The sequence below is a fragment of the Anarrhichthys ocellatus genome, unplaced genomic scaffold (genome assembly GCF_004355925.1).
Source record: "Anarrhichthys ocellatus isolate YVR2014 unplaced genomic scaffold, GSC_Weel_1.0 scaffold24, whole genome shotgun sequence".
Taxonomy (NCBI): domain Eukaryota; kingdom Metazoa; phylum Chordata; class Actinopteri; order Perciformes; family Anarhichadidae; genus Anarrhichthys; species Anarrhichthys ocellatus.
In genome coordinates, this window is record NW_022280054.1 from 5,353,966 (window position 1) to 5,369,463 (window position 15,498).

General features: G+C 42.0%; 5 protein-coding genes across 11 annotated transcripts in view; 3 read left to right on the top strand and 2 right to left on the bottom strand.

Annotated features, from left to right (window-relative positions):
* Positions 1–2,056, top strand: part of lrrc51 (leucine rich repeat containing 51) — a 3,664-nt gene extending 1,608 nt beyond the window's left edge. For all 3 annotated transcript variants that reach the window (XM_031861004.1, XM_031861002.1, XM_031861003.1), the window contains 2 exons: positions 60–208; positions 1,116–2,056. In XM_031861004.1, coding sequence (XP_031716864.1) covers positions 60–208; positions 1,116–1,242 — 276 coding nt within the window. In that variant the 3' untranslated portion in view covers positions 1,243–2,056. The remainder of the gene's footprint in view (positions 1–59; positions 209–1,115) is intronic.
* On the bottom strand, positions 1,681–6,376 carry lamtor1 (late endosomal/lysosomal adaptor, MAPK and MTOR activator 1). Its single transcript, XM_031861005.1, has 5 exons — positions 6,132–6,376; positions 4,891–5,036; positions 4,712–4,789; positions 3,933–4,056; positions 1,681–3,617 (listed from the first exon to the last, which is right to left on the bottom strand). The coding sequence occupies exons 1-5, from the start codon at positions 6,171–6,173 to the stop codon at positions 3,525–3,527; spliced, it is 483 nt and encodes a 160-aa protein (XP_031716865.1). The 5' UTR covers positions 6,174–6,376; the 3' UTR covers positions 1,681–3,524.
* A 623-nt stretch (positions 6,377–6,999) lies between these two features.
* The window catches only part of anapc15 (anaphase promoting complex subunit 15), a 9,120-nt gene continuing 621 nt past the window's right edge, over positions 7,000–15,498 (bottom strand). Inside the window, exons 2-8 of one of the 5 annotated variants that reach the window (XR_004213206.1) lie at positions 15,350–15,409; positions 15,076–15,216; positions 14,616–14,915; positions 12,871–13,364; positions 12,355–12,716; positions 9,281–9,499; positions 7,000–8,030 (exon numbers count right to left, since the gene is read on the bottom strand). Coding sequence is in view for 1 of the 5 variants with exons in the window: in XM_031861007.1 (XP_031716867.1) it covers positions 14,868–14,915; positions 15,076–15,216; positions 15,350–15,409 (249 nt within the window). In the remaining 4 variants the exon portion in view is untranslated. Of the gene's footprint in view, positions 8,031–9,245; positions 9,500–10,473; positions 10,542–12,354; positions 13,365–13,387; positions 14,916–15,075; positions 15,217–15,349; positions 15,410–15,498 lie in introns of those variants that run through there. The other 4 variants (XR_004213204.1, XR_004213203.1, XR_004213205.1 and 1 more) reach the window with 4 other exon arrangements.
* On the top strand, positions 7,273–10,587 carry sfrp2l (secreted frizzled-related protein 2 like). Its single transcript, XM_031861001.1, has 3 exons — positions 7,273–8,006; positions 9,017–9,097; positions 9,311–10,587. Exons 1-3 carry the CDS (start codon positions 7,481–7,483, stop codon positions 9,727–9,729), a joined length of 1,026 nt encoding a protein of 341 aa, XP_031716861.1. The 5' UTR covers positions 7,273–7,480; the 3' UTR covers positions 9,730–10,587.
* Positions 12,202–13,431, top strand: tomt (transmembrane O-methyltransferase). The gene is made up of 4 exons (XM_031861008.1): positions 12,202–12,463; positions 12,544–12,740; positions 12,902–13,024; positions 13,191–13,431. The coding sequence occupies exons 1-4, from the start codon at positions 12,202–12,204 to the stop codon at positions 13,386–13,388; spliced, it is 780 nt and encodes a 259-aa protein (XP_031716868.1). The 3' UTR covers positions 13,389–13,431.

Consider the following 15,498-nt stretch of genomic DNA (forward strand, 5'->3'; position numbering starts at 1 on the left):
GTGTGTGTGTGTGTGTGTGTGTGTGTGTGTGTGTGTGTGTGTGTGTGCTTGTGTTCCAGGTTTTGTGCGAGCTGCATGAACTGCGTGTGTTGTATCTCCACGGCAATGGCATTTTTATTCTGTCAGAGGTGGACAGGCTGGGAGTGCTGCCGCATCTACATACCATCACTCTGCATGGAAATATGATAGAAACCAACAAGGCTTACAGGTGGAGAAGTTACTTACTCTGTGTTCTGTGTGTGTGTGTGTGTGTGTTCTGTGTTCTGATTGTGTTCCGTGTTGTGTTCTCTGTTCTGTGGGTGTTCTGTTTATGTTCTGATTGTGTTCTGTGTTCTGTGTGTGTTACGTGTGTTTCGTTCCGTGTTCCGCTCAGTGTTCCGTGTTCTGTGTGCGTTCTGTGTTCCGTGTTCTGTGTGTGTTCCATGTTCCGTTACTACTGTGTTCATTTTTCTACTGTCTTGTTTTTATGATATGGTTGATATTGTTCCCTCTGAAGTGAATAATATTTGAATGGTGCCCTTGAGTGTGTGGCTGAATGTGTGTTTTAGCGCCGCAGTTTTGCTGGAATGTGCAGAGGCCTGTTGAATTGGTTTTGACTACATGCATTAGCTGTTAATGACAAAGCATCCCGTCATGCTGGCGTCATGAGGTTATTAGGAGGTGGTTCAACTGTAGTAGGACAGCAATGAAGGCCCAGGTATAAAATACATGGCCTGCCACTGATATATATATACTGTGTATATATATATACACTGTATATCAGCACTTCATACTGTCATACAGTAGAGGGGCAGAATGAGGGCTTACTCTTCGTTCAGTAACATTGTGAGTGTCTATGAGAGACACAAATGCTTGGCAAGCATGTAGGTGCATAACAAGATCAAGCTCATATTACAGTACATAAGCTAGTCTGCGCAGCAACACCAGTTACATAACACACAGAGGGGCTGCTGGTTAAAAGTCTATTCCAATGACCTGGTTTCTCATGAATCAATGTGATTACATTGCGTAGTATATGTGTAGCACCAGTAGAGATACGGTCTGCTTTCAACATTCAGTTTTCACATCTAAACTATCCAGTGCACATGCATGAATATGTGTTTTTGTGCATTTAGGAATCGTGTGATCTCTGCTCTGCCTCAATTAAAGACGATGGACTTCAGTGCTGTGACACGCCAGGAGCGAGTCATGGCAAAGATTTGGCATCAGAGCAACAGACGCAGCAAGGAGACTCTCCAGTGACCGCTGACTCGCCTCCATCGTGGTGTGTTGAAACCAGCTTCACCCAAATGTCCTGTGGTCCACATCTACTGCTGGAAAACCTCATATATTGTTTCTCTGTATATCTGTGGTGAAACCAGCACTGTATTGAATGTTTTATCCATTTTTATTTGCTGAAATTAAGTTTATTATTGGATAGTCCAAAGAGAAGTCATCAACACTGTATCACTTGATATTAAAGTGATGAGGAAAATGAACCATCCGAACCATCCTGAGATACTGGCTCTAACATTCTATAGATGCCTGGAAGATATTGTTGCAAACATGGGTGTGGGTTCTGGAATATCTTAATATTGTTATGGATTATTCTTTTATAACAAAGTGGCATACCAGTTAACATTAATGACTTTCTCCGTTTCATTACTGATCCAGTGGATGTAAGATTTAATAAGACATGTGTTTATGTTGAAAATCTTTAATGAATTAATTAAACCAAAAAAAACAAACCAAAATCCTTGAAACTTTTTGCTACGAGCCTAAGATATTACAAACATATTTCAGGAAGTATAACATATTTGAGTAACAAACAAAAACAGAGAAAAATGCCAAGAACCCATTGCAAAAAGCTCCAATCAATTGCTTGGTTGAAATAATGACGGCACTGCGGATTATCCCTTTAGAGACTGCAGAGCGGCTCACCCTGCTCCCTGCACACGCATGTTCACGTGCTCTCCACCGAAGAGCAAATAAACATTTAAAAACACAAATAAATAATCACAAAAAAGGGTCTCGGGATCATTTTATCTGCCGTGGTACATAGATCGTTAGCGCTCCCCCCCCCACACTGCTACAATGGTTAGTTTCTGATTAATATGAACTCAATCCTATTACAATCTGCAGCGGACAGCTTTCGTTTAAAAAAAGCCAACAGATGAAGTCTTTAAAAGTGTTCTTGCGTTTCATAAAAACATTTATTTATCGCCACAAGATCCTGTCCAACCTGCCCCCAATGAACTCTCGACAAAAAGGAGGAACTTCATACAATCCATCATCTGCTTTTATATTCGATCTGAAAATTCTGTACAAAAGGCGGCATGAATACATGATATCCGTCACTGCATCTTCTACACACCAACCCCCCTCTTCATCTCTGTATGCCTCCACTGCTATTAAATATGCGAAGTTCTGGGATTGTATTTAAAGAGTCTGCCAGCTCAGGACAAATTACTGTCTGTAAACTCAAGAACTTGTTACCCAAGAAAACTCCCATCTTTCCTCTCTGCTGTGACATCAGTAGGCCCCTCCCCCCCAGCACCCTCCTGCTTGTGTTTGCATCCTCACCCACCAGAGGACACTAGTCGTCGTCAGGTCACTCATGAATTCGCCTCAACTGGGATGACAGATTACACACAGGACAACCAATAACCGACCGGTTTCACTGTCAGCTTGTAAACATTACTACGGGGCAATGTCCGGTTGGCTTACTGGTTCATGTTTAGGTTGTAGTGAGACGTGAATCTTGGTGCAGTGTGACACCAGATTACTGTGGGATGTTCGATGGTCACATCACAGCTATAGCATTACAACCTTCTAAAATACAATAGCCTCTTGACACGTATACTCATTTTTCTGGCTGCACTTTTCTACATTTGTTTTCCCCCCCCGGGACAAAAGAACAGAGTTAAAGACATATGAAGTGCAAACTTCATGTTGGATGTTTTCCATTCTGGTAAATGGCTAAAATACCCAACTATTGCTCTTGCGCCTATTGTACTTGTTCCATGCCACAGAGATTCCTAATTTCTCCGGTTCCAGTGAAGATTGTATCAAGCATATACACCGATAGCCTATGCATTGCATCGAAAAAATGCTCTTCCTTGAGAATACAGGCTAGGGAAACTAACTAAATATAGATACTGAGACGGCCCTGAAACCGTTTTAAAGATTAGAGCGATTACCAAGAAGGATGAATGTTTACTTTTCCACAGCTGGTTCTGACAGACTCTGTGATCCACGTACAGAGGAGGCCTTGTTGTTGTAAATATGACAGCATGGCCCACCAACGGTCGGCCATCTTCCATTGCCCATGCTGACCATTTGTAACCGACACATAATTAAGTACACTAAAAGACAGCCGTAGGGTGCAATCCTACATTGTCTCTGTCTTTATAGCAGTCAGAGGCATAGCTAAGGAGCACAAGAACCAAGATGCTTTAATAAAGGATGAGCTGGAGGGTGAGGATGCAGAAGTGACACAGAGAGAGCGGGATGGGAGGAACAGTGTGCATGCCAGGGTCACAGAATCAGGGAATGGCAAACTGGACCACTAGCTCTTCTTTAGCATCCACTTTGATTTGAGAAATTGCACTGTAAGCATAAGCTGCTATCTTCGACACCTGAGAAGAAAGCAGAAGAGTTTATGAGTGTGCAAAATGAATCAAATTTACAGAGAGCAACAAACTACTCCGCTGTATATGACCAACAGAATGTCTTTTTAAAGAGGTGGACAAAAATAGTAACGACAGAAATGCATTTGATATCTTTAAGATCTATTTTCAGCCACACATTTAGTCACACCCCCACACACACTGAAATGCCACACAGCTACACATGTTGCATACTGTTTCCAAGTATCTCTCTGATGTTATATGTAGCCAACAAAAGCAGGACATGCCAACATATCTTCCACGTGTGCTAGTGCACCATTATACCTGCTGAACATCCGAGTACGGCACCAGGTCACTCGCAAGCACTTGGTGGGGCTGGCTGGTGAGGGAGGGGAGCGCGAGGGACTTCTTCTGGGGCAGAGTGTTGCTCAGCACAGCCAGCTTTGTACTGAAACAAAACACAAGCTTAAAGGTTTAAAACACAGTGTGTCACCTTGACTGTTCAACCTCATTGCTGTGTCCTCAGAACCGGCACTTTAATCTCTGCACCTGTATTTTAGACTAAACACAGCTGCTGTGTTTGGTAGAACATCTAGCCACTAGGTGTCGTATCTGAGGTTTGAAGGTAAAGTTCAAGCAAATAAGTCTATGTTGTTGCAATCCCCCCCCCCCCCCCCCCTTCTTGAGTTGTCAGGTTGGTGTAAGAACAGTTTCATTCTTAGCACATTCATGTGAGCCAACACCAACCAGTAGTTTGCAGATGAAGCTGGTTCCCTTTTTAAATAGCATTTAAGTCATCGGATAAGCTTTCCATAGGCTTTAAATGAGTAAGATATGGTATAACCATACAACAGAACACTGTGATACATACAGTAAACAGCACAAAAGTAAGCTGAACATCTTATAAAGTAGAATGTTATCATGATATATGGCTCTAACAACTCAAATACCCAAGCTTTCTTTATAGTTTATAGGCTACCTACATGTGTAATTCAGCAGATTATTGATAACCATCTTCAGACACCTTTCCCATACCCATACACAGAAAACAAAACTGCACCAGCCTTCCACAACAAATAGTACGCAACCGCTCACCCACATACCTGTATTGCCGAGCTTTGTCCATGTATTCATGCTGCTCCATCATGACAGAGTCGGCTGCTGACACATCAATGATGTTCCTGACAGAGAGGAGATATTGGCAGGTTATTAAAAGGTGCTTTTTTTTTATATCAGGTAAACACGTGCATGAATCTGGCTCATCTATGGTTGCATGTCTTACTGTGCCGTCTTGGTGAGGATGGATGTAAGGAGCGCCTGTTCATCCGTCCTTGCTGACGGGACGCTGGTAGTGATCCAGTCAGTCCCATTTGGGGGTTTGCTGACAGGGTTCGGGTGGGGGATCAGCGGCTTACGCTCATCAGGGTCCTAGAACGGGTCGACCAGAATGGGATTAAGGGATAAAAAAAGGTTTTCAGCTCATGACAATACAATAAACTATGTTACAGTTGAAATAGCCAAAGAATGTGCCTTACCTACTATATTTTATTAAGCATGACATTAAATATGATAATTGAGCCAATGAGATGAAATAATGAAGTACTGTGTGACCCATTAAAAGTGCTTTCTCCATTGGATACATAATAAACGCATTATGTTACAATACAAGAAGTAGTGACAAAAGCCTGAGGTATCAGCTCAACAACCAACCATAGCAATGCATTTGTCAACATGACAATACTTGTGGTAACACATATAGTTACACTCCTCCCTGCAGACTTGCTCTGAACTCAGGTTTGCCATTCTTACATTAAACATTAGGGGAAGTCTCAACATAAACAAATTCACACTGATTAGAACAACAGGACTAATTTGATTGGGACTAATACACATTATTTTGGGAATGACAGAGTGAGTAACTCTGTGTGCTAGCACAAAACTGCATCATAGGCAGAAGTGACTTGTTTCCGGAAACTAAAAATGGCTAGGGTCATATGACATAGAAGACATCAAGAACACGGTATTCAGGACATCAATCACTTCTGCTGTTAAGGCTAAAATAGAACATTTACTAGTTTACTACTAATTCTGGGTTTTTTTGTCACAGTTTTACAACAATTTGTTTTCAGGAAACAACGTTGATGCGAGTGGCTAAGCTATAATGTCCTGCTAATCGTAAAAAGTGACTGTACATAAGTTGACATATGTAACGTTACGGGTTTTCTTCTAAACATGTTTCTTTGCCTTCAGATCGGTGCAGCTCGTCTTATCTACGATCGTTTCTCATCTATGTGTTAAACTTCACAGCCTGCCTTAGCTCAGGCCTTTCCCGAAGGCTTTAACTAGCAAGCTAACGCTGCTTCTCAGGCGTCACAACAGTTTAGCTGCTAAATAAAGACCACATTTTAAACTTTCACACATTACTCAAATGCATTATGTTAAAATAATGTGATATCATGGTCCTTAATAACAAATATCGTATTTATCGGGACATTTTTAGCCGGCTAGCGGCTAGCTAACTACCTGCTCTGTGGTCTCGTTCTCGCTGCTGTAACAGCAACCCATGTCAGCGTCCGAGGGGCGAAACTACACAACCCCGGCTTCCCTGCTGTCCGTCAGAAACGGGCCTTATTTATCTTCTCCAACAGTCATACAACTTTTCTCCTGCTTGGTTTACTTATGCTTCATGTAAAGATAAGGAAGCTACTGCCAACAGCAGCTCCTCAGGACGAGCTATCACATGACAGTAGCTCTGGTGCAACAACACAGCGACCACTTCCGGTATATGTGAAGCAGCTGTGGAATCCGTCACGTGAGGGGGGAATTTTCAAACGTGAGTTTTATAAAAAAAAAATGTAAAACATGTTAAAACGTCAGGAGCAGTGGGATAAACATACAACACTACCCAAATTAATGCTGTACGAATATTGTGCAAAGCAATATCATTTGCTTCCTAACTCTATTCAGACGTTGTATGAGGCTATTAGAGGGAGCCAGTTTGAAAAATACAACGAAGGTATGATTATTATGATGTAAGTTTGAAACTTTTTTTTGCAGTACTGTTTTGTTTTTGTAAAGCCTAAACTAATAGTGAAAGGGTTGCCTATTTGAATATGATATGTAAAAAATAGTAGGTATGGCAAGCTTAAACTTACGAGTTGATTTTCTGGTCAACATTATTGTTTTCTCCTTAATTTAATGCCTTATTTTTTATTTATGTTCTAGCTGTCTAAATTCATAATAGGCTGAGCAGAAATCAAATAGGCAGCAGCAGGAGAAGGGAACAGGACAAGGCATGTTGGTGCACATGAGGAAGTCTCCCTGGAAAAAGATGAAAGGCTCTCTCACACCCCGGGCTGATGATGATGACAGAGTACCATATGCAGCGCTTCTCTAACACACAACAGTTACATTTTATTTCCAGTTCCTAATTTCACAATACTGACAATAATGTTCTTCAAATCTCTTCATGCACCAAAATAGCTTTTTATTCCCACTGCTTATACAAAAAGTCCTGTATTAATGGCCAACAAACAAAAGCAACAGTCATTATAGTTTATTAACGTCTCTTCATTTTAATTATTCGTAATTTCAAAGTCTAGAGTCTGGCTTTACACAGCAACAAGGCAAAAAAGATGATATAAGCTACTTCACAACACGAATCCCAAACAAACAGTGTGTAGTAGCGATACACTGTTAAACGTGGAGGCGGGCACCAGTCTGATGGGGTGGGGATGATGACTGGGAGGCGCCTGCCCTCTCATTAACCCCCCGTTTCCACACCTCCTTTGTTTACACCTACATGCCGGTCAAGTCCAGGCAGGGGGAGCAGCAGATTTGCAGACTTCACTCGCTTCTTGTCGGGAGACACAATGTTTGTTTCCGTGCTCAGCTTTATTCTGCTGTTTGGAGTTTGCCATGCCTCGGACACGGTGGCTCCTGCCCAGCTCGGGCCGCCGTCGCTCGGGTTCAGCTCCTCGGTGCGCTCGGTGTGTAAACCCATCCCGAGCACCCTGTCTCTGTGCCACGGGATCGGCTACAGGCACATGCGGATCCCCAACTTGCTCGGCCATGACACGCTGAGGGAGGCCCAGCAGCAGTCGGCGGCCTGGCTGCCCCTCGTCTCCAAGCTGTGCCACCGGGACACCAAGAAGTTCCTGTGCTCGCTCTTCGCCCCGGTGTGTCTGCCGGAGCTCAGCGGGCCGGTCAGCCCCTGCGGGAGCCTGTGCGAGGTCGTGCGGGACGGCTGCGTGCCCGTGATGAGCGCGTTCGGGTTCCCCTGGCCGGAGATGTTCAACTGTACCCGGTTCCCGCGTGGCACCCAGCTCTGTATCCCGGCAACCGGAGAGCAGGAGGGGCGGACGCCCGAGGAGGTCAGGCACGAGGAGACGTTGAAAGGTCAGTGGTCATCTTTAACCTACCCTTTAAAAACAAATAAACAGCTGTTGATCTATCATCACACTATAAGAGTATAGTAGTCAAATATGTGTTATATTAATATCTCATGAACACATTTTTCATATATATTTGTAAAGGCTATGTGCCTGTAGACCTTTTTATTAGGCCTATTTACATAACTATATTTACACAACTATTATTAGCCTCTGGGCCTATATGTGTTGCCTGCACTATAAATTCCTATCCCTGCTGCAGTCACTTTCTCCAAGGCTCTCCAACTGCACTATACCACTATAGCCCAATATTATCTCTGCATGTACACACATTATTTTGCACAATGCACAAATTAGAGTCAATAAACATATCAGTATCAGCATGTATTTCTGCTAATACGTAAAAATAAATATCAAGATGTTAAAGAAAAGTTGGGAAAGTGTCTCCGTTATATAGTTTGTCTAGTTTTTCACCCGTAAAGTGTCCCGCTTCATATCTTGGTCACAAGTCCTCCTTAATAACCACATTTTAGGAATTGTCATCAAAAATGTTTGTTTATGTGTGTTTCTGTTAAAAGACAAATATCTGTGAGTTTATCAATATTACATTTTTTTTACTCCTTAGTATTGATATTGGCATCACACTCTGCAGTTTTCAATCATTTGTGCTGTAGTACAAATAATGTGCAGTATCTATATGTATACAAGCATATATATACAGTATATATATATTATATATATATAAGCAAGCAGCTTTTGAAAGTCATTTCTTTGTTATTTTCAAATTGTATTTAAAACAGTTCATCTATTTCTTGAACTGCTGTAACTGAAACATCCCTCCTGAAGATCAATGCAGGTTTATTTCCCCCAATCTCATCTTAAAGTTGTTTTGAATGCCTTGATCCTGGGGTTTCTGCTCAAAGACAACAGTCTCACCACCGTTAGGATTTTTTTTACATCCCCACCGCAGACGCTCGCAGTCATCTAATCCCCTCTCTTTCCACCCCCCCCACCCAGGGAGTGTCATCTGTGAGGCCTGCAGTCTGGCTGCTGAAGGAGAAAGTGACATCCAGGAAAACTTCTGCCACAGTACATATGGTGAGAACAAACTGGTGTAGAGAATGTAAGCTAAACTAAATAAAAAAATCTTTTGAGAATGGAGCAGAACACAGTATAACCCTCTGTATTATAGTTCAGATTAAAAAAACGAAACAGGCCACAGAACAGATGATCTAATCATAGAGATAGAGAGGTTGTTTTACAATGTGTCTGAAATGGCACCTGTTAACTAGCGTTCTGTCTCCGTTTCAGCGTTTAAGATGCGTCTGGGCAGTGTGTCGGTGGTGGGAGGGGACCGTCAGCTGGTGCCTACGGCCCGCAGCCGCATCCTGAGGTGGGCAGGGGGAGGTGCGCAGAGGGCAGAAGGGATTGGAGGCGCGATGGCCCACAGCGCTTTGTGGCTGCAAGAAGGAGGCACCTGCGCTTGTCCTGGCTTGGACTCTGCAGAGACAAACAAAGACAGGGGGTTAGAGGGGGAACAGATGGATATAAGACGAGCAAAAGATGGAGGAAAGGCAGTGAAAGGGGTCCAGAGTGGATGGTATCTGGCCCTGGCTCAGGCTGAAGAGGGAAGGCTGCTGCTGACTCGACTGGTGAAGTGGACCAGAGGGGACAAAGAGCTGAAGAAGTTCATCAGAGCTCTCCTCAAACAGTCTTGTCCGGAGCTGTAGACTCCCCCATGGATGCTGCTTTGTGGTCGTATGCAGTGTTTAAACTGTGTGCCGCTGATTGCTACATCATTGAATAACGAACAGTTAACAAATAGTTCCCAACTAAAACTGAATCATTTACTGATCGTTAGATACAATGTAAATTAACAGGATAAGTTCGTAGTTATCTGAATACTTGCCACTTTCTTGATGAATTGTTCCTGATTAACTCTAAAAAAGTGACTTACATACATACATATTATTTTGTGCCATATCAAGTCAAGCAGTATCATGAATTACGTTATCATAATTCAACATTCAAGTGAAATAGATCATCATTTCACTAAAATTACTTCTTTTCAGTGAATGATTATTAGACATAGACTTATTGAAATGACCAATTACACAATTATTCTGAAAATCTCCCACCAGCAGTGATGATGAAGCATTATCACAAAATAGTGCAAACGTTGATATACTTCCAACTGGGGCAATATTAGTATTTTTGTGTACATTTGTGTATATAGGAGAGACAAAATATAACCCTTTAATCAAAGTCAAAGTGTTTGGTATTGATTGCAGGGTTTAGACTGATCTCATCACAAGTTTTCTTTTGACACATATTTGGATTAAAGCAGTGTAATTGTTGTTATTCCTGTAATGATAAAACTGTTTTGTTACACTACCTATCCTATCATTTTATATTGCATGAATCATACACCATAAAAACTAGCCCTGCAAGTTTTTTATTGCCTTGTAGTTTACCATTTAGTTTCGCAGCAGCTTCAGTCGTTTTATGAGTGAAATCACATGTTAGGATCAAAAGAGAAGCACTGAAAAGAAAGGAAAGAAATATGAATAATAAATCATTTGGTTCTTGTTTGGTCTCTATTTTTGCATTTTATTACATGTATTTGTTCCTAACATAACTCTACTGTAGTCTTTTTCAAATTTGGCTGATTTTTGTTTTATTGAAACAAACTTTAATGAAAAAAGTGTACGATTTAGTTACATTAGATGATATTCCCTTCCACTTATTTGTGTGCGTTTGTGTTTTCTTGGCCTTTCCATCGTGACTCAGTAAAGAAATTTGATGCCACACAGACATACACCTGTTGCTGTTAACTTGTTATATCAAATGTCTCACACTGCCGCTCTCTGTCTCACTGTCTCTGCTCCCATCCACACTATCGCTGTCATAAACAGCACAAGAAGCTGCCTGTGTGTCTTATCAAAAATGAGAAAAACTGGTGTTTAACCGCGAGATAAAGAGTTAGTGATGTTACTGTCAACCGCCTGTCTGTTAATTAGAAATAATTACTGGACGTGTCCTGTCAAGCACGTGATACTTAAATTATTCACACCCCCAGGTCTCTTACCTGTTCTTGCACACACACACACACAACTCCATCTTTCTGTGGCTGAAGTGCCACTTTCATCTTTATCACCGGCACTGCTGCTGCTCTGCGCTTGCGAAAGTTTTTTAGAAAACAGGTGAGTTTTTTTTCACGGGACAGTAAGAGAGACTTTGTTATAGCATCGGTTCTGAGTGGGGCCGAAAGCCTGCGCAGTCTTCGGCTACCTGAGGGAGTGGAAACATCGAGAGAGGCGACGGCACATTCTCTCACATCTTCCACAGGACTAAAGCGTGAAAGATCATTGCTGTGTAGATCTTAACTTGCATAATTCAAAACTAGGAGAGTGTCTCTCAAACTTAGTCTATTTGGAATGTCGGCAATTCAGGAAAAGATAATTTAACTAATACAATTGTCACTGTTGTTTCACTGTCATAATGGTCTTATAATGGACATTTAGTATCCCAACTGTACCTTACCTTTTATTCTTTCTGTGCATTAATTAGAGATCTTTTGTTAGTCGTGATTAATTGATGGCTTTGACCATTTATCACATGGAACATTACAAAAGCACCAGATTAGATACATGATACCACAGAAAGAGTTGTGGAGTCACAATTCAGAATGACAGCTATGTGCTTCTGAAAATTATAAAACTTAACTGGCTTGAGTATGAGGAGGAATTAGCTGAATGATCTTGCAGCACTAATGGAAGGTTGAAGCGAGGTTTGGGACTAAATACTGGCACTAAATACTCTTAACACACCCGAACATCAGTCTCAGAAGGCAACATGGCACTGCGATAATGAGTATAATTGTACTTTTACTCAAAAATGAGGTGATTTGTTGACTGATAAAGTTGCTCTTTATCCATTTTACCTTATTTCTTCACTGCAGGGCAGCACAGTTAGATTAGATGTTAAAGATTAGATCAGATAAAATACAGTAAGCCAATGCCGTTGTAGTCCATGAATGTAAAAACAGAGAGATGGGAGACGGAAGCACAAAAGTTTGTTTGTGTTTTTGTGGTACAACATTCATGTAAAGGTTAATTTAAAGGGGCATATTCCTTTTTTTGAACATAATTATAGGTGTCTCATGATTCTACTTGTGTGTGTTTCTCTTTATACGAGCTAGGATGGTTTCTCCTGCTATCGCTCTGGCCTTCATTCCCCTCCTGCTGACAGTTCTTATCAGGTGCCGCTTCTACTTTGTGCTGTTCTATCGGGCGGTCCTGGTCAGGATATGGAAGGACTGTGTTACTGGTCTGAGCCGCGAGGAGCGTGCTTACCAGTACGTCCTCACTCACGCCACCCCTGGAGACCCAGACAGCATCCTGGACGCCTTCGATGTCTGGTGCAGCAAAGTGGAGTTCATCAGCAACATCGGGCCTAAAAAAGGTGAGAAGATCATCTACCTTACGCAACAGTTTACCGTCTGTCTACCAGCATGATTTTACGTGATGTTTTTCGGTGTGTAGGGAAGATCCTGGACCGGCTGGTGATGGAGCTGAGCCCTCTGACGGTGCTGGAGCTGGGTGCCCACTGCGGGTACAGCACCGTGAGGATCGCCCGGTCTCTGCCCCTGGGCGCCCGGATCTACAGCCTCGAGATGGACTCGAGGAATGCTGCCATCGCTGAGAAAATCATCCGCCTGGCAGGGTTTGACGATGACACGGTGAGAGAGCAGAAACATGTAAACACTGCACATCCATCGCACTCCAACTACAGTAGGCTTTTTGACAAAAGCCCCAAATGACCTTTTTTTCATATAAATCTAGGACATTTTTCTTTCATGTGTATTGTACCTTTGAGATATTCATGAGATATGTTCTCCAGGTGGAGCTCATTATAAATCCCTCTGATGAGGTGATCCCTCGGCTGCGGTCTGACTATGGTTTGGAAAGGCTGGATTTCATCTTCATGGACCACTGGAAGAAATGTTACCTCCCTGATCTGCAGGTGACTAGAATAAATCACTAGAAAGAACATTCACATAATATGTACTCTGAGTCTGCAGAAGCCAGTTTCTTTACACCTGAACTTGTACTTAATAGATGTGATCCGTCCCACTGTTACATAATACTTCCTCGGTGTGTGTGTGTGTGTGTGTGTGTGTGTGTTACAGATGCTGGAGGGCTCTGGTCTGCTGGGAAAAGGGTCTGTGATCATGGCCGACAACGTGCTGTTCCCCGGGGCTCCAAAGTTCCTCAGGCACGTTCGCAAGAGTGGCCTGTATGAGTGGAAGGTCCACCGGGCCACACTCGAGTACAGCAAAGGCATCAGGGACGGGATGGCTGAGCTGGTGTACCAGGGAATCAAGTAGACTACACTATTAGTCAGATACACATGTTTGGAGTGGCAAGGTATGAATTGATGATGGTATAACATGTACATATGTTAAAACTGGTTTTAAAGAGAATTGTGCTGGAAATGTTAAATGTAAATTCTTCCCTAAAAAGTTACATTCACCTGAAAATTGTAGCATGTCAGTATATATTTAAAAAAAAAAAATAGAATTATTAGGGAAATGTACCAATTTAGTAACCACGTTACTTGTCACCACACTCTGTTCTTCTCCTCTGTCAGCTATCTAATAAAACAGAAAAATCAGGATATGTCTTCAAAAATACCTTGTTTCGTTTTTTTGTCATAACTGCCAAATTTGAAAAAATGAGCAAATTCATTAAATATGCAAATTAAACTCAATAACATGTCACTTTTAGTGAGTTCATAATAAATGTCCTTTATGTTTCATACTAAAGGAAATGTTGCCCTTTGGGTGGGAAATGTAACCATTGTCTGTTCAAATCTTTCCAGATATGAAATCATCGGAACCCCAAATCACAAACCCCATTACTAGACTTATCTCAATGATCATTCACTCAACCTAAATCCAGCACACACCCCTTTCTAACATGTTACATTACGCGCTTTTAATCAATAACAAAGGAAAATGTAGACAACAGAAAAACACGGTTTCATCAAAATGATTTCATTTAATAAAAAAATTCAAGGCTTCCGTTCATTTCAGTACTAATAACCAAAACCTCGGGCAAGCAATCCTTGAAGATAAACATCATCGGAGTATTTGGACGGACACCGAGAGCGTCTCCATATTTTAATTGACATTCTCCAAAAGTAACGGCTGCTTGTTCCTCTGACATGGTTAAAAAACATCGAAATGTATTTCAATGACAACTGATGAATGGTCTGAACATAATACTATTTCATAAGCGTTTATGAAGATTCTACTGGGAGTATAATATATGTAACAAAGGACTAGCAGCATACACAACACTGTGAAACAGAATCGTACCACGTGGTGTGAAGTAGCGGTCAGTCTCCTTCATAGGTAACAAATTATTTAGCTGACTGAACTCTGTTGTTTGTGCTCAGTCAGCCGTTTGAAGATATGAAGATATGAGAAGGTCAAAGTTTAGAGCCGATGCCCACTGATAGCACTGTGTGGGTGTGTGTCCGACTGGTTACAAAACAGCAGGACCTTGTGTGTGTGTGTGTGTGTGTGTGTGCGCCAGGTAGAAGCACTCACAGTGGTGTCCAACGACGTCCAGGGCCTTCACGGGCCAACTGCAGCTTGAAACAAGACACTTTGTGCTGGATTCACTCCCTCTGAAGGACATCGTGATACAAGCTTAGATTCAACTACATTCTTTTTCCTGTTTACACAAATTAAAAATAGATATCTGTGTCACAGGCAAAAGGGGGCAGCAGTCATGTTTTAAGTGGGGAGTAGAAATCCAGTGCCAGACGGCTTGATGGAGACTAAAAATTGTCATTTGTTTTAAATCATCCATTGGTCTTGGTCTTGGTCTGCTCCCTCCATGTCCACCTGACAGAAGACACAGAGACAGATATCAGATCATGATGTATCTGCTTGGGGAGAAGAAAGGCAGCTAAAAAGGAAACAACACTTATTGTAATAAAAAGTAATTTCTGTGTATACTAGTTATAAAGTAACAAGACTTTCTATAAATCCTAAATCAAAGCACCTCATTGATCTCGCCGTCATCGGGTGACTCGTTGTAGTCATTCATCTCGTCCATGTCCTGCATGTCTTCTTCATCTTCCGAGTCCTCCTCGCTGTCCTCTTCATCCTCGTCGTCCTCCTCTTCCTCTTCATCGTATCCCGCCTGCACCACAGGAAAGCCAGATGACATGAATGGAGGGAACCGTCAGTGTTTCTTACTGTGGCATGGTGAGACTCAAGAGCAGCATTTTTCACTTTTAATTATATCTGAAAGGGCGACACCACCAACACCTTACCTCAAAAATAGGTTTCCCAATGGGCATCAGGTTGTTGTCTTTCTCAGCAATGCTCTGCAGCTGAGGTAGAGACAGAGAGCACGTATTGAAACACCAGCATAAAGAGAGAGAGAGAGAGAGAGAGAGAGAGAGAGAGAGAGAGAGAGAGA

Excerpts from the sequence above, each read along its gene's own strand:
- lamtor1 (XM_031861005.1), bottom strand. The coding sequence starts at position 6,173 with ATGGGTTGCTGTTACAGCAGCGAGAACGAGACCACAGAGCAG. Across the intron at positions 5,037-6,131 it reads AGAACGAGACCACAGAGCAG|GACCCTGATGAGCGTAAGCC; the intron begins GTAGTTAGCTAG and ends GACCCGTTCTAG. Across the intron at positions 3,618-3,932 it reads CGTACTCGGATGTTCAGCAG|GTGTCGAAGATAGCAGCTTA; the intron begins GTATAATGGTGC and ends CTTTCTTCTCAG.
- sfrp2l (XM_031861001.1), top strand. The coding sequence starts at position 7,481 with ATGTTTGTTTCCGTGCTCAGCTTTATTCTGCTGTTTGGAGTTTGCCAT. Across the intron at positions 8,007-9,016 it reads GCACGAGGAGACGTTGAAAG|GGAGTGTCATCTGTGAGGCC; the intron begins GTCAGTGGTCAT and ends CCCCCCACCCAG. Across the intron at positions 9,098-9,310 it reads CTTCTGCCACAGTACATATG|CGTTTAAGATGCGTCTGGGC; the intron begins GTGAGAACAAAC and ends TCTCCGTTTCAG.
- tomt (XM_031861008.1), top strand. The coding sequence starts at position 12,202 with ATGGTTTCTCCTGCTATCGCTCTGGCCTTCATTCCCCTCCTGCTGACA. Across the intron at positions 12,464-12,543 it reads CAACATCGGGCCTAAAAAAG|GGAAGATCCTGGACCGGCTG; the intron begins GTGAGAAGATCA and ends TTCGGTGTGTAG. Across the intron at positions 13,025-13,190 it reads GTTACCTCCCTGATCTGCAG|ATGCTGGAGGGCTCTGGTCT; the intron begins GTGACTAGAATA and ends TGTGTGTTACAG.